Source organism: Equus asinus, chromosome 21 (genome assembly GCF_041296235.1).
Source record: "Equus asinus isolate D_3611 breed Donkey chromosome 21, EquAss-T2T_v2, whole genome shotgun sequence".
In the NCBI taxonomy this organism is placed as follows: Eukaryota; Metazoa; Chordata; class Mammalia; order Perissodactyla; family Equidae; genus Equus; species Equus asinus.
The window spans coordinates 74,296,581-74,317,446 of NC_091810.1; the positions used below are offsets into that span (position 1 = coordinate 74,296,581).

General features: G+C 35.9%; 1 protein-coding gene across 2 annotated transcripts in view; it reads right to left on the minus strand.

Annotated features, from left to right (window-relative positions):
• Positions 1-20,866, minus strand: part of KCNH8 (potassium voltage-gated channel subfamily H member 8) — a 338,959-nt gene that overhangs the window by 134,907 nt on the left and 183,186 nt on the right. For both annotated transcript variants that reach the window (XM_070493015.1, XM_070493014.1), the window contains 2 exons: positions 13,821-13,948; positions 8,551-8,791 (listed from right to left, as the gene is read on the minus strand). In XM_070493015.1, the coding sequence (XP_070349116.1) occupies positions 8,551-8,791; positions 13,821-13,948 (369 nt within the window). The remainder of the gene's footprint in view (positions 1-8,550; positions 8,792-13,820; positions 13,949-20,866) is intronic.

Genomic DNA, 20,866 nt, shown 5'->3' on the forward strand with positions numbered 1-20,866 from the left:
AAGTGTAGGAGTAGGGTCTTTTGCGTTTGATGTTCTCTTTGCTTGGAATGTTCATTAAGACATAGAGTTGATTGTTTTCTTTGTCTTCATTTAAACATCACATTCTCAACCGGCTTCCCCAACCACTTCATTTAAAATTGCAGCCTATTCCTTCCTCCTTCTCTGCTTTATTTTTCTCCATGCAATTCACCACTATCTGATGGTCTATATATTTTACTTATTTGCTTTGTTTCTTGTTTGTCTCTCATTAGAATATAAATCCCATGAGGGTAAGGATCTCTGTTTATTCCACTGTTCTTCTCTCTCTAACATCTAAAACGGTGGCTGGCAAACAAGAGGCGTTCGATATATACCTGTGTAGTTAGTGAATAAACTTAATTTTCACAGAGACGTTCATTACTATTTTTTATATATGTGGCAAAAAATAAAAATCACCTTAAACATGTAACAATTAAGACATGGTTAAGTAAATAGAACAGTTTATTTACATGATGGAATATTATGCAACTATTGAATATTTATAAATATTTATAGATCATAAAGTAATACTTATTTGAAAATGTTTTATAAAAAAGGCATCAAAATTTGCATAGACTATGATCACACATATGAAAAGAAACAGAGAAAAAACAACCAGAAAGATTTAATATGGACACTGGTTGTGTTGGAATGGGTGTGACAAAAGACCATTTGTTTTTCTCCACTGTTTCTATTTTAAGGTTTATATAATTAGCATATATCCACAGAGGAGAAATTAAACTAATCAAAAGAAAATGCCTTGAAAATGTAAATTATTGGTTTGTTAGAACATTGTCATTGAGTATGATTTTGTTCATAGCAAAAAATTGGCAAGGCTATTTCCAAAAATCTACCTGTCTGTCTAACAGGAAATGATGATGAGTAAAGTACTTTTTATAATCAAACATAAACCTATTATTCTAACCTAAGGATAATAATAATTGCTATTTTTGAACCAATCAAATAATAATTGCTATTTTTGAACCAATCACATTCTGCTTTGCAGTTTCACATGGCTAAGGAAAACACAGTGGTCACATACCCTGGGTATCCACCCACTAGCTGATTTATCATAGCGCTTCATCTTCCCAGGGGGAATTCTGAAAAGCCTAAAGGAGCAATAATTAAACTGATAGTTTATTTGCAAAAGAAATGCAATTTTAGTTCTTTGCTCAAGTGCGTAAGTAGGTACTTTTCAGCCAACTTATTTTGGGAGCTCTTGATAACAATAATGAAAATAGTACCTTACTTCTCAATGCAGTCTCTTTTTCCCCCAAGGCGTTCCCCCAAGACATATAAAAATCTCTTCACTTTTGAGATAAGACACTGGATATGTTACATTTCTCTAGGAATCTGAAGTGGCAGGGTAGTTTTCTGTTTTTTGTTTAATTACTGCTATATCCTCAGGCTTAGATTTATTCAGCAGAAAATAGATGGTCAGTTACCAAATGGGTTTGATTCATTTGTTGTCAATAATGCTCAATACAATACATTCCATTTATCTGATACTCCAAATATATTATCTGGGAATGTAGCCACTGGGAATACCCTCATAGTTGGGTTAAAAATGGCCACATGGAACAAAGGTCAAATCTGAGTCATGGCTATGAATGCCATCTTCAGTTACTGTTAGTAAAAGACCCTATTACTCAATCCAAGATCAGGGTGAATGGCTGAATGGAATAACTGGAAAGTTTCCTCAACATGCTTAAGGTGTGGGGTTGTGGGGGTGCAGGTGTGCAGACATGGAGGTGTGTGGCTGTGTGAACTCCCATTGCCACCCTATGTTTGAAAGGCAGAGTGAAACTAGAAGGGAGAATACGAGTATGTGAGTGGTAGCTGAAAAAGAAAAGGACTGACAGAGGGAGAGGGGAAGGGAGCGAGGAACCCCACTACTGAGAGAGAAATGAATACTAACTTATCAAAGCTTCTAAATATGTAGTCTGGGAATATCAGGATGCCCAAATCATTCAGCAGTAAAAGTTATTTTAAGACCCTCATCACCATGAAATTTCAACTTTATTGTTAGAAGTCTTTTCCTCCAGCTTCCAAGTCTGTATCTTCAATTTTAGTCATTTAGCTGAGGAGTAAAATGACATATCCTCATTTGCACTTTTTAGGAAAACGACTATAAGTTGAGGTTTGCTTGTGCAATAAAATAGCCATAAAATGTCTATACTCTTTCAGGTTTCACCGAGATTTATATATTTTGCCCTAACAGAAAAAGACACCCAAGAATGCTGAAAGAATTAAACTACTTCTGAGGCTTGAGTTTCTATTGGAGAGTAATGAACTGGAGTTGAGTGGCTTAAGACATTACTCCTCAGTTCCACGTTAAATGCGAAAAAGCATGTTTGTAAAAATCGTGCACAACGAAGAGGGGATTTGGGTAGAAGTTTTACAAAACAAACATGTATTTAAAAAATACTATTAGAAATTGAACACAGATCCAATAAAATTACGAAGTTGTTGAATAGAGACAAGTCCCAGTTACTCTACAGCTGGTGATTAAGCCTGTAGCTAATGACTTCCTTCCAGATTGTGTTACTGGAAGCCCAGCTTGTGCCTTTCAGGCCTCATCAGAGCTGGGCAGGAAAAAGGAGGAGAAGAAGAAATGCAGATCAGCTCATTTTCTTGTTCTTAGAAGTGCTGATGAAAGATTGGATGGGAGAAGACACTGGAATAATTGACTCTAATATTGTTTGGGATCATTCAATGCATGCCAGACCCTGGAGCACTGCAGATAAAGGATGCCTGACTTAGGTAGACGTAAGAGGATGGTATTCAAGAGACCTTCTCTTGGCTTTTCTGAAAGGATGCTGAGCCAAGTCTGTAGAAGCAGCTGTAAAAGCCTCAGATCCTTTAAGTGTAATGAGTCCCTAGATACTTGTGTTCCTGAAAGCTAAGGGATGTGGAATGTTCTGATCTACCTTATTCCTATGGCTAGTGGGATTTTCAATATGCATTAAAGAGTGCTGACTTTCTGAAAATAGTGGATATTAAAACAGACTGAAGAGATATGGGCTTGGTGACATTATTGACGATACCCATCACTACTGACTGAACAGTGAGTGAGCTTATTTCTTGATGCAATTACCTCACTAAATCCTCCCAATAATGCTACTATTTTGCCCATTTTACAAATGCGTTTAGGATTTTAGTCCTAGCTTGGTCAGTAATTGGCTAGATTTTGGATAAACTGCTTACTCTTTTTCTCCTTTTCCCTCCTGTGTATAAACAGGTATATACCTGCCTTAATTATGTCACAAGATTAAAATGAAAATTAAATGATATAAAGAAATTAAAGATTCTAAGATAGCAAAATTTGGTGACATGTAAGCAAATAGAAGCATTGGTTAATAAAGCATTAAAGACAAAAGGAGAAATAAATAAAATAATCAGAAATGATGAAAATATAGATGTATGCTCATAAGAAATATTGCACTTACAGGAATTCTGCTCATTAGTTGGGGTGAAATCACTCGTAAATGTATAAAATGTGATCTAAAAGCACTAAATAAACACCAAATGATGGTAATGCTGATTAATGAATTAATGTCAAACTCACACATTTCTAAAATGCTCCCTATGTGTGATATTGTCCCCACCAAGAACTGAACCAGAACCACCCAAATCCACACAGAGTATAACCTTAAAAACACAACATTGAGAAAAGAGTGCCTTTCAAATATGTATGGGGTGTTTGGGGTTTTCCTAATAATTGAGGAGCACTGCTGGTGGGGAGTGGTTAAGGATGCTGGATGTTCAGTCCTGGACACGATGGTCTACACAATGTATGATTGTTCTTTATCCCACACGACTCTCAACTGTCCTTTTGTGACTAAGGTAAATGTAGAGTAAAGATAAAATACCATTGCATACCATGTTTCCTATGACCTTTAGCTTTCTGAGGAGTTCTTAGACAGACCAAGTCAATCAGAGTTACAGCATTATGGCATAGCCAATGTTTCTAAGGCTTTGTGGTTGTAACAGAGGATAAGAAGTATGTGCAAACCACTTCCTAGATAGGCTTATAGTGGGTGACAGGAGAGCAGAAAGAGCACTCATTTCTTTGGAAAGGATATACCCTTAGAGCCTCAGAAATAGCCCAGTGAAGGCGTTACAGATGCTAGAGTGGTAATTTGTTTTGTTTTGTTTTGTTTTATTTTAGAATGATACGGCTATCAGTAACAGAATATCCAATTAACAGTGGCTCCCATAATAGGAACATTATTATATTACCCAATAAGGGGTTCAGAGATGCAATATCTCAACTTTCTGCTCTGCCATCCATATCTTCTTTCCTATGTCTCTCCCAATGGTTAAGGCTGGCTGCAGTAGTTACACACATCATATCCTCCCATCCACAAATCCCAGGGAAAAGAAAGAACAGGGACACAGATATTTTTCCCTCACATATCTCTTTTCTTTTTTCAGGGGAAAAAAATTGGTTTCCAAGAAGTCCTCAGAAATGATCGCTTTGTATCCTATTGGATAGAACTGGTCACATACTTAATCAACCCTACACCTGAAACTGGCTAAGGGAAATGGAAATACCACTGGCTTAGAATACTCGTAATTCATTCCCCAGGTCTGGGCATACTGCTGCCTGCACAAGATTGGGTTCTTTGGTTTTTCAGGAAGGAAATGGGGGAAGCGATTGTTTGACCTACAGATATACTACATTTTTTACCACCAAGATTTCAGAGTCTCAAACTATTAATTTCTGCATTCATGGAAGAAAGAGAAGGAAATTGGCACTTCTTTCTCTCATTTTCTGCCTTATTGCTAAAAAAAAAAAAGGAAAGTAAGTTGAGTGGAATTTTTCAGAAAATGGAATCATATTGATTATAAATTCTTGAAAAGCCTGATCCAACAGCCAGGAGACCCGAGTCTGCCATCAGTTAGTCACGGAGACTTGGGCAAGTCACTAGGGCTCGGTTTCTCCACTGATAAAGTAAGAAAGATTGGCTTAGATTAATTACTAGGAGGTCACTTCTCGTTTTAAGTTTCTGCGTGACTTTGATTGAGCAGCTAAGTTACACAGGATGGTTTGCAAACTAAAAGTAATTTTATAACCAGTTTGTAACTTAAAAAGGAGAGAGTAGTTAGGAGAGATTCAAGCTCACCATTCAGAGTTATATTTTGACTAGCATAATTGCACTCAGGTACTTTCTTTATGGGGAATCTATCAGGGAAGAAATGTTTTTAAGACAGTCTTCCCAAAAGAGTGCTACTAAGTGGTCTGGGGGGAAATGAGTTCTGAGATAAAAATAACTTTAGGAGGTGCTGGATTAATCACAGTTAAATAGATTTCTTTATCGCTGAATTTCCCACAGGATTTATAATGCTAAAGTGCATCATAAATCTCCAAAAGAGATATATTATCTCCCAACTTTCATTTTGACTATATATGCTTTTTTCACGGAACATTTAATTTTTCCCTATCTGGAAAATAATCACATCGCTTTACATTTATATAGAACAGAACAAATAACAAAATATTTTGAAAGCATCATTGTTTAGCTATATGAAAAACTTTCCTTCCCAAACCTCCTTTGAAACTACTTTTTAACAATTCTGACCCAGTTGATTATAAAATGTCCATTTAATAACACTATTCTAGAACTAGAAAATAAACATTACATTAAATATACATACGGATTTTAGCACACATACCAATTTAATAAATATTAAATAGTACTAACATTTCCTTAGTATTTCAAAAATACAATATTATAGGCAATACACTTTTATTTCTAGTATTTTGACTTATTTCTCAATGATCATTTTTAGGTCACCTTTGTGAAGTATTTCATAGAATGAAGATTTTAGGAAATATACTTTGAGAAATGTTAGTTTAAGCTATTTTTCCAAATATGTTATAATAAGTTGTAGATACATTTAAACTCATTTTAAAGATGAAAGAGCAGGAGGACAACAGTAGGAAAGAGCAGGGAAATTTTTACTGCTTATAAAAATAAGTCAGGCAAGGATAAATTCCAGGCAGGGAAAACACTAAAACTGTTAGCAGACCAAAATCTCAAACTCTAAAGTAATCTTTGGAGAAGGGTAACCGCGGGCCCTCCAGGACCAGTTCAACTGACCCCATCTTATCACCAGAGTGGCTAAGAATTGCCTTTCAAAAAATTTGCAAAGTCACACAGCCAGAGCATGAACAGAAGAAGAAATCTTGACCTGAAATCATCACGGAACCAAAACATTCTCCTCTCCACAGAACCAAAGGACTGGGACATGACCGGAACTTAAAAGTTGAACCCCTATCAGAAGTGAGGGGCCCATTATTCAGGAAGATCTGGTGTTAAAGTTCTTCCCCTATCTTATCATAAATGTTTAGAACCCCATCATAAATGTTTAGAACCTTACCATAAAGGCTTGAAGCCCACCAATCAAAACCTGTCCCCCCAGTGTTTCTGTGTGCCAGCCTGTTCTCGCTAACCTCTTAAATTTTGCCCAAAGTCCTGAATTGGGGAGACAGATCTGAGGGCATATGCCCCCCTGTCTCCCTACAGATCCATCTTGCAGAATAAAACTGATCTCTTTTCCCAAAGGCTGATGCCATAATTAATTGGCTTGTTTATGCACATTGGGCAAGAGAACCCCAATTTTGTGTGATAACAGAAGATAAACTGCAAAAAACAAGAGAGGATTTCCATTCCTTTGTCATGCAGTTAGTAGGGGATGGGTATTACCTACCTAGAGAAACATCTTGCTAACTAGATCACAGTAGTATCGACAGTAAGAAAGAACAGAGAAGATTTAGGGGCAGCTGCGGGGGAAGGGGCAAGCCAGACTCCATTGTTTAGTACAAAATATCTTTCTCATAGGTGTCAGTTCTCCTGAGTATAAACAAGTCATCATCTGCCAATGAACATGGAGTACCATAAGTGGCTTCCAAGCCCTTGGAATTTCAAAATCTAAGAACCTGAAAAGTGGAAAAGAAAGTCCAAGAAATAACCTTGTCCCTATGACAGAGTTTGTAAGTAATAATAATAATGATATGAAATATTTGCTAAGCACATAGTCAGGCTTAGACGTGTTAAATGACTGCCCAAATTCTTGCGAACTTTGACGAGGTCATGAAGAGTCTTTTTAGAGTGCTAATTTATGTGTGTGTCATGGGTGGGGCTGAGAAGACATCAAAAGTTTGCAAAGGATATAAAACTACAATGTATTGGTATACGGACACATCCAATTTGTCTATGATTTTCATTTTAAATTCTTTTTCAGACTAGAATGGTGTTATTTTCCATTTAGCAGTGGTTTAATATCCCTTTATACTTATACTTTTACAATAAAGAATAGTTTAAGTGAAAAGAAAAAATAAATTTCCTTGAGTTTGTAGCCTTACCAAGCTACCTAACTAGACAACGTTGCCATCTAGTGGCCTGAACATACTACAGCCACCACTTTCGGGGGGTGGGGGAGCAGGGGTCCTAACATACCTCTGAGGAGTATGCTCAGTAGTTGCAATGTTAACAGTGATGCCAAAGCCACACCAAGAGCATACGAAGTCATCCAGAGCAAATACGTGTTGACATTTGGTTAGAGAACTCACTCCAGTCCCAAAGCTTTACCAGCTTTCCAGAGAAAAAAGAACCACCACCATTGAAACAAGGTTTTGACCTGCCTCACTTATTTATTTCATTTTCTTTGAACTTTTAAAATCCATTTCTTATTCCTTTATTCACCTACCTGCTTGAAAACATTTTCCAAACATTCTCTTATCTTTACGATATGGATGTTTCCATATATCACCATAGCCAGGTAAAGAAGCAGGTATTGGGTTGGTACTGAGGATCAAGAACTGGACAGGGAGTCAATCTACGCTTTGATGGAGATCTAGAATCTGTCCTAGAATGAGCAAGAAAGAGCTAGGCTTTGGTCTAAAGGAGATGAAGATTTAACGGACAGGAAAATAGGAAGAGGCTTACAAGAGTGGAGCAAATACAGCTTCAGCTGAGGTTCCCAAAATTCTAGGGATAAATCACTTAGCAAACACCCCTTAGGGCCTCTTCTCTGGTTAATATCAGACACTCACTGCTCCTCCTGATTGGCTGGCAGGCTTATGTAATCCTTTGCTTCTGCAACCAGGCCTCCTATGGCAGCTGCCATCCACATGCCAAAAAGGCCTGGGGAACTATGCCCAGGATTGGACTGCTATCTGAACACCAATGATGGGTTCTTGCCAAGCCCCATCTCTAACCTTACACAGTTAAGATCATGATGGATGTAAGAGTACAAACAAACCAGCCGTTAAGTCTTTTTAGCCCATTTTTGGCAAAATAAGGATAGACACACAGAACATCGGTTTAGATCTGTTTGACTAAGGGAACAGGGAGAGAGCTGGAAGAGGCAATTTTCAAAAATTCAAATGTGTGCTTCAAAATTTGCATCAGAGACTGAGTCATGCCCATGCAAATGGATCTTAGCTCAAATTCATCAGAAAAATCTGGAACACACTTCCTTCCCCTACAAAAATCTCCTACGAAAGCAGCTGTTGGTTCTTACCTATAATAAAAAGAATCTCCACTGCAATGTCACTGACTGTTGTGCTCCGAGTCGTGGACAGGTCATCGTTGCCGATAAAGCAAACGTTGTAAGGTACAGTCACGGCAACATAAAACGTCGCCAACAGAATAAGCCAGTCCCAGCCAGCTTTAAAAGTGCTAAAATGCAAAAGTATGAATTTGGACTTTTTTGCATCAGAAACTTTATACTCCGGAAATGCTGGTTTATCTACAAAAACATTCTGTGGATAAAGACAAAAGGGAGAGAAGGGAGACACAACATTAGAAACACGGATCATACAACCTTAAATGCACATTTCTGTGAGACGGATCATTCATGTATACAACGTCAATATATCTCACAAGCGACTTTTAAAAGTTGGTGATGCAAAAAGTAAGGATGTATATGTTACAATTGAGCAGAAGTCTTTGTTATAAGGCACAGGAAGAGGCAAAGTTTAGTCAGGAACGTTAAGTGAGTAATCCAGATTTGTTCATTAAAAATTAAAAAGACTATTACCTAAAATGCCACCTAACAACATCCACAGTTGCAAGTATAATTCTACACACATTATAAACACAAAGATGTATTTATATTTCTATTGTCATGGGGACATTCCATATACTTATAATTTTGAGATAACAGTCATTAACCAAAGAATATGTTTGACCTGAAACTCTTCTAGTGACTGCAAAGGTACCAATTTTTTTCCTAGGAAAGGATAGAGATATATGATCAACTTTCTATTGTAAACAGTTGTTTACATTTCTTTCAAGTGATAACCAGTTTGTGCTAACTACTTGCATTTTTGCCTTGTGGCTGTTGGTGAAGTTTCAAACTGGGAACCCAAATCTCATAACCTTGGTTGACACGGATTGATTCTGACCCTGGCTAGCCCTTGTTAAGATGGCAAAGGGAGGACCAGTTACTTAAGAGTTATTATTCAAGTCATGAGAGGAGAAAGACAATGCTCACTGTGCAGCTGATTAAATGCAGAAGAAGAGCTGGAATTTTTATAACGGCAAAAGCACTTGGCTTTGAAAGCAGTCTAAATTGATGAACAATTCTCCTTATTGCTATGAGACAAAGGGAGGCCCAAGAACAGCATGCGTGGAAATTTGACGAGCCTATGACCAGATACTTGCAGACCTTGCTCTGACCTCAACTAATAAGAAATTCAAGATAGGTATTGGAAACTTAAATTTGAAAGTGAAGTTGAATGAACAGAACAGTTAAAAGTTCTGGAATGCATGTTACTTGCAGGTCACAGTGTGCTTTCTTGTTTTATCCATTGAGGGAAGAGCAAATTAATGAGGTATGTTCAGGGATTCCTGAAGTACTTGAGGATTCACGAAAGGTTCAGAGCAATCAGGAAAACTTAGTTCTTTACTGGTGACTATCAGTGACCAAATAGTTGTGCTGCTTTATTACTAACGCACGCCCTATCTTGCATCTCTCCTTGGTAGGCATTCCCAACACATGTTTCTACTTCCTGTTAATATTCTCACTCAACCCACACAGGCACCTCATAACGCCAGGATTTCATGGTGAGGGACTGCTTCACTACTTCCAGATGGTTCTTTGATGCCAATCTGCCACTATGTGTATTTCCCATTGAATTCCCTGATTCTTGACCTGCCTCCTTTGCCTCATTCTCTGGTTTCTAGGAACAGTTTCCAACAGTGGATTTTGCTAAAAAACTGAGAAGCAGAGAATGAAGTACAACTGTTGGCCTTCTCATCAAAGCTTAGGCTGGTACATAGGAGAAGAGAGGGTTAGGGTCCATAAGTATTCATCTCCTCAAGGTTGATGAGCATTTCTACCTACAGTAGGACATGATGGATTCTAATATAATTATTTTTCAAATATTTGCTACAATAAGATATTACCAGAAGCCATAGGGAAATATGTCAATTTCTATCCAAATAAGTCTTTTCCTACCATGGTACAGAAATTAAAATTTTACGCTGTTTGAGGGAGAAGCCAGCTTTAGGAGTGAAAGCTGGGAAAACTCAAGAAGTAAAGTATTTTCTTTGGTTTATTCTAATTATATGAAGCATTCGTGATGTTGATTCAAAAGGCCAGCAATATATTAGTTATCTCCACAAATCAGAAAATAAATCACACTATCTTGTTTTTATAGGCTACTTAAAGCATATTATTTAAAATTATTTCAAAAGATACTGAGAATCCAATACATCTCAGATTAGATTTAAATTTTGAAAGGTTTTTGGCTCACATCCTGCATACATCTTGACACCATCACCTGGGTGAAAAAAGAGATGCTCTCCTCCCACCACTGTATTTGCAAAGTTTTATCAAAAATCTTCAGAATGGAAGAAAATTTCTTACAATTGGAAAGTGTGCTTTTAGTAAGTAAGGGAAAAAAGACACATTATGTATAACCCTGAAACATTTGGAGATTGCCTAAAGAAGAATACACCACTATTCTCGATTTTAGTTATGTATCATTCACTAATTTTGAAGCATATTCTTTACCACCAATGGTGTTTTAGCTGTTTAACCTCTACCCAATGAATTACTGAAACACAATGAATAAGACCAAAGGCTAGCTAAGGTAATTGTTTCTTAAATAATTTTTGCAACATTTCTTTGAAACTGACTTCTGAACGAGCAAAGGGAGGGGGAAATGTTTCTACAGTCACTCCGCCGAGTAATTCCAGCATAGGGCATGCCTTCGATGACGGCCAGCACAGTACCTTGCTGGTAACATTCAGGCATTTAAAGTATTCTCCTTTCAAGCCCCCAAGACTCTCATGTGATCTTCAAATTTGTGTGGGAGACACTTGTGTCATCCCAATGCCGTGGAATAGAGGAACAAATCAAGCGAAGCAGAAATTAAACACCTTTTCCAAGATATACCAGGCAAAGTTAGAGCCCAGCCTAAACGGTGTTACATCTGATTTCCAAACCATGCTAATGGCCTGATGAGTTAGTTTGTTCACAATTGAATCATATATTCCTGTTCCACAGAACTGGATCAGAGAGGCAGCAAGGGAGGGCAGAAACACAGTGGTTTTGAGTCAGAGGATTCACAGTGGGCCCCACATGTGCTGCTTCTACTCGTGAGATCTCAATAAGTTGTTCTTTTCCATCATTAACATGGAACTAGGAAAAATCATATCTAGTACTGGCCTGCTGTAAGAATCAAATATGACGTAAGAAAAAGGAATTTGTAAATAGCAAAGAGCTACAAAAATATTAAGAAATCTTCTTTGTGTGTGTGTAAATGTTAATATAACCAGAATTCCCCAAAGACTGATTGTTTAGCCAATAAACTATCCAGATCATTTCTTCCTCTTCTTCCTTCTCTCTTCCTGCTGTCTTTTAGCCATTCTACTCTGTTCTCCTTGAAAGGAGATGGTGAACAGAGTCAGTCCTGATTCCATACTTTGCTTTCAGAAGTAAGATGTTACCTCTATTGTCAGAGTCACTGTGTTGATTAGATGTCCTTAATTATTATGTATTAATTTAATGCTCAACTCTGATGTTTGTACTTCTTAAATGAATGGCAATTTAGCAAATTAGCTAAGCAGTGGGAGTTATGATTTTTCAAGCCAGATTTTTAAGTACTGTTCTGTACTTTGTTGAATCTAAAGGGAAAAACAGCATGTTCAACAAATGCGTTTTAAAGCTCACTAATACGTGCTATATTTATGTGATTCTCAACTAAAGGCTGGAAGAGTGTCGGCTTTCAGCATTACAGGATCTCTGGCTAATATTTGATTAGGTGCTTTGCTGGTTGACTTGCATAGAATCAAGCCCAGATGTGGTTACCTTTGTTTCCTCCTAGAACTTGTTTACTGTCACTAAGGCTGACTTGGTAACTGAAGGGAGATGTAAATAAGAACCACTGGAAGGATCCATAGATCAAGTGGTACGCACTGTTTCAAGTTTATTCCTGGACTCTCAGGAAATCAACGTGACACTAGATATACCTAGAAAATCTTTACATGAAGTCAGGACAACAGAAGCAGTGTGTGACTCTTAACAGTGGTGCATGGCAGATCAGCACCAGCACAGGTGATGGTTCTGGAGCACAAACGGATCAAAACAGCTTATTCTGGCTGCGAAGGAGGAGTCACATTGAAGCAGAACCAGGTTTGCAGCACCTTCATGTCAGATCTCGCTCCTCGCCTTTCTTTGTTCACTACAATCAGACAAGCAGATACTTTGTACGTCTGATGCATGACTCTGTTTTATCACAGCATTTGTACGTCAGATTCATAGTCTTGAGCTTTCTACATAAGAAATAAGATGCCAAAGAATCCTCCTGTGTTCCTAAGTCCCAGAACTTTTGGGTCTTAGATTGATTCCAACATAGCTCTGGTTATTTATGTGGTTTTTCCTGTCATCGGCAAGTTAGACCCTGAGTATTTATATTTGCCACCCATAGGCACACAGACCCTCTAAGTTGTGTATTCTGAACATTACACAATGCAAATGCAAATTAACGACATTCCCATGATTTGAAAAATTATCTTTGAATATCTACAACTAAACAGACATCGTTCTGGGTTTCTCAGGGAAGTCTCTCAGTGCTAAGAAGCAATTAAGAAATTAAGCGTGAAATCCTGGAGGATGTGTGTCATGTAAAACTCTGCAAAGTCTTATCTTTTATAGGCAGAGTTATTTGCTGTGGCTTTTGACAGATAAGTACCAGGTTTCAGAAAGCAGTCCTACTGTAATTTATATGAGTACAACTTTTTACAAAACTGCATAATGTATAGCATGTAATTCCAAATCCAGTGTTCCACTGCGTGAAATACCCAACTGTGTTTTGTATAAAATGCAAATTTTTAAATGGAGTAACAACTTTGATTTGTTCATGGTCCCCCTGGATAAAAGCATTAAGTTAAATTAGATAAAGTGCAAAATAGATGGAAGTAAAATTAAATTTGAGAAATTTTAACCAACAAACTGAATGTGTAATATGACTTGCTGCATCATCTTGTTCATAAAATGTAACCAGTATGTCCCCGTTTGCAGTGTCCCCAGTACCATATTGTACTGACTGCAATAATATTCTAATCTCTGTGCTGTGATAACACTATGATTAAGCACTTTTATTACAGAAATGCCTCATGACTGCTGACCTTTTCCAGTTTGTTCTTTGTAGGAAAGCACAAGCCAACTTGAAAAAAATCTAGGAAAGCCAGTAAATGAGTAATTGGAGCCTTTCTTTAGCGAATCAAACATTGCCACCAGGGGAAACCCTAGTGTTCATAGTGTACACACATACCACCTACATTATTTATTTTCAGTTTGTTCTTTTCTCTTCTTTGCAGGTGCCCAGAGATGTGATAAAGGACCGCTCGACTCCGTCTCCGGGCTGAGTCAAAGTGGGTCCCTGCTCTTGATCTTCCTTTGGCTTTGTCTGGGGGAAAATAAAACTAATTAAGCACCAATGAACGCATTATTTCACGCCAAGAATGTCAAGCTTTAACAGTTCCCCTTCAAGAGCACACAGTACATGTTTTTCAACACCTAAAATTATTTTCTGGCTCCCAATGACGTTAATTGTAGTCCTTTACAATATATATATTTTTGTCAATATGTTAACTTCATTAATTTTTTAAAATTAAAGTAAAGCATACATGAGAATAGAGAAATTTTCAAACAGTTCAGAAAAGCATTAAAATAAAACATGTTACTCCTTCTTTCCTGCTATTCCACAGTCATCTCTGTAATTCTCTCAACTTTTTTCTTCATTTTTTTCCAGAAAAATATCTAATACATATGCTATAGCCACATTTATATTTGTTTCTTTGCATAAATGGAAGTTTACAATAAAAGCTGTTTGCCTATTACTTTTTTCACATCAAAATAATGCAAATCATTCCAAATATGCACATTATAGTTCTCTCTCATTCTTTTTTATAGCTAAGAGTACATTGTGTTAAGGATATAACTAGCCTTAGTTATTTTACTATTTCCCTATCATGAACATTCATCTAGAATTTAAAAAAAAAAACCTGTGTAGATAATCCTGCAATAAAATTCTTGAGTGCAAAGAGCTTTGCATTGGTGTGCCAAGATATTCAGTAAATAAGTTACTAGCAGTGGCTATGTACATTTTAAATTTTGATATGCATAGTTCAAATTTCATTCCAGCAATTTACACTCCCAGCAACAATGAATGGGTGTGCCTGTTCACCACACATACATCAAAATTACGAAACATGTGTTGCCTAACATTTTGATAGTTGAAAAATGCCATATTATTGTTTAAATTTGCATTTTAAAAATGATGCTTGTGGGTGAACATTCATTTAAATATTTATTGTCCATTTGCATTTATTTTTATGAAGTCTAGTCATGCTATTTTTTCCAATTTTGAAGTTGGTACTTTTCTATTTATTTGTAAGAACTCTTTGTATACTAATCACCACTTTCTTGTCATAAATGCTGCCAGCAATCTTACCATTTCATTACTTGACTTTGGATTTTATTTATTTATTTATTTACTTATAAGTCTGTTCACTTGTGGTGTCTAAACATTTATGCCCTGCATTGCGAAACTGTCTTTGCTCAAAAATTATTTTTAAAAATCTATGCATGATTTTTTCCAATATATTTATGTCTTTACTTGTTTGTTTTTAACATTTAAATCTTTAATCCAATTGTGCTCTATTTTAGAAAAATTAGATAGGAATCCAGCTATTTTCTTTTCTTTCAAAAAGCTACTGCCCAAGAGAAATAAATAAATTGATTATATGACATTAAGAAGCATTTAGTCTTTATTTGGTCACCTGGTGAACATACAATTTCATCCTAAATAAATTGTATCTATATCAAAGTGATTGCAAAATATAAACATTAAAAACTCTTATTTATATGAGCTTCATCATCACGTCTCCATAGTATTATGAAGGCCGTCTGATTCCTCTTCTTCATAAAAATGATTTGCTTTGGTTGCTATGTTGGAGAAGCCATGTAACTACTATTGATGTCTCCTGTGTGCCAGGCTTTGTTCTAGAGGCTCAGTATTAATAAATTTCAATTAATCCTCATAAATACTCAGTGAGATAAGCATTATTATCCTCCCCTTACAGACAAGAAAACAGAAAGGTCTAATATCATGTCATATGATCAAGCAGCTAGTAAGGAGCAGAACTACTATCTGACTTCTTCCACACGCAGCATCAAGTACCTTTATGACTTCAGTCATGTCCAGGAAAGCTGCTTGGTGTTGTCACATAGACTAAGACATATCCTAATATCCTAATCCCTGCCCATCTGAGCTTGGACTCCAAGTCTTACAAGGACTTTAACCACCCCTCATTCCAACTCCATCCCAGGATGCTTTTAATGACCAGAAAGTAGGATGTTTTATTCACTGCAAAAGTCTAACCTGATATTACATGTTTTTTAATTGTTTACCTGTTGCTTCATACTTTGAAAGAATGTTTAAAATAAAATACATTACCATAGGCTTGAATCACTAAAAGATTAAAAAATACAAAGCAGAACATCAAAGAGGACACTTCTTTTTGAAACTCATGGCTAACAAAAATGCATTTCACTGTGCTACTAAAAGCTAAGATCAAGTCTTCATGTGTTCAGATTTTTGCTCTGCATGGAACTCTTAGAAATTACATCTGAAAATGTAATCAGTAATCCATCAAGGAGTAATTTTAAATATATTTAAATTTGAAAACAGCCAGAGTTTTAGACAACGTCTGCAGAATGTGGTAGGAAAGGCCAGGAGGCTGCTTGTGCAATATCAGTTGGTATCAAAAGGCCAGGTGGAATCACAATGCCAGCTACAAATTTGGCCAGGTTAGAGATTTATGACAGTCAATAAGCTGGATCCTTCTTAGAGGAGAAATCTAATTAATAGCTGAGACTTTCCAAATCAAACAACAGCAATTTTATAGTCATAAAAAAGGACCCTCAAAGGAAAATAACAAAGAAACGTACCTTGGTCTGGGCTCTAAATGGAAGAAAAAAAATTCTTTGAAAAATTTTAGTCACAATTTAATCTTCATGCAAGATTGGGATTGAAAATCATTCCACTTAGGTGATCTAAAATCTCCTAAGCAGAGGAAAAAACTTTGAAATGTCCTGGGTTGGTGACTCCCGAATGAAAAAAGTCACAAATAGCATAGGGAGCAACTCATTAAAAAATATATTTATGCATATATGTGTATACGCACAAAATATTCATGACAGCATAGTTGTAATTTGTATATGTATACAAATATATACATATGTATGTAATATACGTGAGTGTTTGTATGTATAACTAGAAACAAATCATGTCCATAAACAAAAAATGCATAAATTGTGATATAGTCATGACACAGGATATTAAAATTCCATTAAACTGGACTTACTTGGGAATAAATGAAAAACGAATGAAATAGTACTTATCCATTAGCACAGAAATAATTCAGAAACATAATATTGAGTACAAAAGCAAGAAACAGAAGAACACAGAGAGCATGGCAACATTTTTATAATATCCACATACATGCAAAACTAAATAACATATTATTCAGAGAAAATAACATATTATTCTGAGAGCTTCTCCCTCCCTCCCTCCCTCCTGCCCTTTCTTCCTCCCTTCCTTCCTTCCTTTCTCATTGACTTTGGAGGTGAAGTCAAATGCTAAAGATGAGGGGTAATTAGTGGGAACTGGTGGTTTGAAGATAGTAAGAAACGCCTGAAATATTTGTTGTTGAGGATGGGTGGTCAAGCCCAGTAGGGAAAGAGAGTTTTGTTGGGGAATCCAACTGCACCATTTGAAACTGCTAATAACACATTTAGAGTGGTTCCGATCTCCCCCAGTACAGCTTTATCCCAGCAATTCTTAGCCACCTGTGTGCTGGCTGGGGGAAAATGTATTGTTGCTTCTTTTGAGTTTGCAGCTTTGCCAGATGGATATAAAGAAAATACAGAGGTGCAAGAGAATTGTGAACCATGAAGTGAAAGTAGAAGGAAAATGAAAACAGTAGTGGACTAACAGATAGAAAGAAGGTGAAGATTTCAATGATCTGGAGGTTACCACCAGGTCAAAAAAGGTAAATGAGTAAAATATATGGGGAGGAGGTGCTGTGTCAGTAAGCAAAATGATTGAATAAGCAATTTTAGATCTTGAGCAATACTGAGTGAGGATAATTTCCAGGAAAAAATTCCAAGTTTTGTTTATACTCCAGTGACTTTAAGACTTCTCAACAAAACATCATGTATTAGCAATGGATTAGCCCCCATGGTGTTCTAGGCATAAGGCTAGGAACTTTGTCTTGGTTCTCATCTAATCCTCATTTTGTTAGGCATTAGTTTTCCACTTATTGAAAAGCAAACTAAAGGTCACAGAAATTGTGTAATTTGCCAAAATTCAAAGTGGGAGGGCTATTTGAATCCTTAATGATTTTACTCAAAACTTCATGTTCTTTCCACCTCACCAGAGTAGATTACAGACAACTAGGCAGTAGCCTCTTAACAGATATTTTCACTTATCTGCGCTATCTTGTTGAGTCAAAATGGATCTATCTGCTAGACAAGAATTATATTCTCTGCTGTCTTTTCTCATCCCATTTCACTCCTTTCCTTGCATCAAAAGAGACATACTGGAAAACATTTGTTCTCCAGCTTTAATTTTAGGCTGTATTTCATTTCCACTCATCCTCAGATCCCCCCTTTTACATCGTAAAATACTTTCATAATACGTTTTTTCTTTATTTTAGAGTATAGGTTCCCATTTAAATAGAGACTTTTGATTCAAGATGGTTACAAAATAGCCCTTATTAAAACATTACAAGAAAATATAAAAATCATGAATTTTTACACTCTGAATTATATAAGCTTAAAGGAAAAGATTGTTAGAAACATTAAAGAAATTATAAAAACCAAAATCACAGTGAGATAATTTAACCTGTCTCAGAAATTGGTAGATTATGGTGTCAATAAATAAATAAAAGTATAAAGAATTTTAATAGTCTTTATTATCTATAATTAATGAACACATATCTATGATTCCATTCAATATTCCCTTCACATGCTCATGGAACATTCACAACAGTTGATTTTGTTCTGCAAAGACAATTTCAAAAGTATTGCAAAAAGTAGAAGTCATGTGAGTGAAAAAACCTTCCATCTACTTTAAACTCTCATCATTTGTATTTCTTTAAAAGTTCTCTACAACTCTTGATTTTAAAAGAAATTAGTAATGCGAACTTATAGACTTTTAGAAAAGAAATAATGTTACCAAGAATACTTGATATCTAAACTCAGTGGATATGATCAAAGATGGATCGGAGGAAAATTCATACGTAGAGTGCATGTATTATAAAAGATATCACACATAAATATCCAATACATGAAAAAAATAGATATTTAAAATGTAAAATATGTAGAACTTTTCTTTGTCACAAAATAAATATAATAATTTATAAAGAGAAAACCACATAAGAGTATACTAGAAGGATATACAAATGAAAGTAGAAATAAGAGAAATAGAAAACAAAGCTAAAAAAAGTTATGATCAATAAAATCAAAGGAAGATAAAAGAATTATATTTCTGGCAATTATACTCAAGGAAAAAAATAGAGACAACACAAACAACATTAAGAATTTTAAAAAGACCTTAAATTTAGAAGACTTTAAAAAATTATGAGATTACTTTGTGCAAAACTATATCAGCATAGTTTTCTAGATTAAATGAATACTGTGGAAAGGGTGGTCAATTACCAAAATAGGCCCCCAAAGTAGTAAAAATCCTGAATAGACCAATAACTGTAGAAGGAAGTAGAGAAAGAGACCATCTCACCCATTCTGTTTATCACTCCCCACTAAAGACTATTTCAGATGGTTTTAAAGGCCAATGTTACCAAGGCTTAAAGGAACAAATAATTTTTTTTTTTTTTTTGAGGAAGATTAGCCCTGAGCTAACATCCACCACCAATCCTCCTCTTTTTGCTGAGGAAGACTGGCACTGAGCTAACATCCGTGCCCATCTTCCTCTACTTTATATGTGGGACTCCTGCTACCATGGCATGCCAAGCGCTGCCATGTCCCCACCCGGGATCTGAATCGGCGAACCCCAGGCCACTGAAGTGGAATGTGTGCACTTAACTGCTGCGCCACCAGGCCCACCCCAGAGCAAATAATTCTTTTAAAGTTTCAGGGAACAAAAAAGCCTGAAAATTTCTGTACTCAAATCTACCAGTCCGGAAAATTCTGATGCCAAAACTAGATGAGTATAATACAAAAAGATAACTATATACCACTTTGAATACAGACACAAAAATTCTAAATAATACATTAGTACCCTGAATAGAGCAGAGAATTAAAAGAAAATGTATCATGCTCATGGGGGATTTATGCCAAGGATGGTTCCATTCTAGGAAACCTTTGTATAATTAAACAGATTTATAGAGAAGAAAAGCCATATGATCATCTCAATAAATACTGATGTTTTCGTACAACTCAATAAATGTTCTTGTTTTTAAAAAAACCTTCATAACGAGCAAGCAATAGAAGAAATCTTCTTCAACTTGATAGAGAACATCCACCAGCAACGGAGGGAAAACTCATATTTAATGGGCTGACATTAGAAGCTTCACAATTTTTGCAATTTATAAAAAGACAAAATTTAAAAAAATAGAAAATAAAGGTAGTGTGAACTCATTATGGAAAATACAGAAAATTAAAAAAATAAAGAATGCCTGGTTGTTTTCATATCAAGGATTTCATGCATTTCCTTCCAAATTTTTACTGTATTTATTTTTTGTAAGCTCAGTTGCAATTATACAGCATATATACAATTATTCCTTGAATATTAAAAAATAATACATGTATATTTGTAAAAAGTTAGAAATGTAAAACAGTGTAAAGCAGGAATTGACTGTCTCATAACACCATCTCCTAGAATAATTTAACATTTTGGTGAATTTATTTTTTGATTTTGTTCTAGGCTTTCTTCCTTTTTTTTACATCATTGACTTCCTATGATGTAACTAATCTTAAATGTAAGTTAATACAGGAATAATCACAGATCCTGGATACGAGGAACGCTGAAAGGGTAAATATCTGCCAAAGGACATGGAACCGAACCCTTAGCCTTACTCAAATAAAAAGAAGAAATCTATAACTCAGCTCATTCACAATGATTTTAAAGATATATGTAAAATCATTTTTAAAAGGTTTGCAATACATATGGTCATTTGGCCACTAATTAAGCCTTGCTTTTGTGATAGGAAATGAAAAGACTGAATGATTCTGCTGGCAGAGTTGTAGAGTATGCTGTGCTATATGCCCAGATGCCACTTCAGAATTAAAAGGCTTAAGT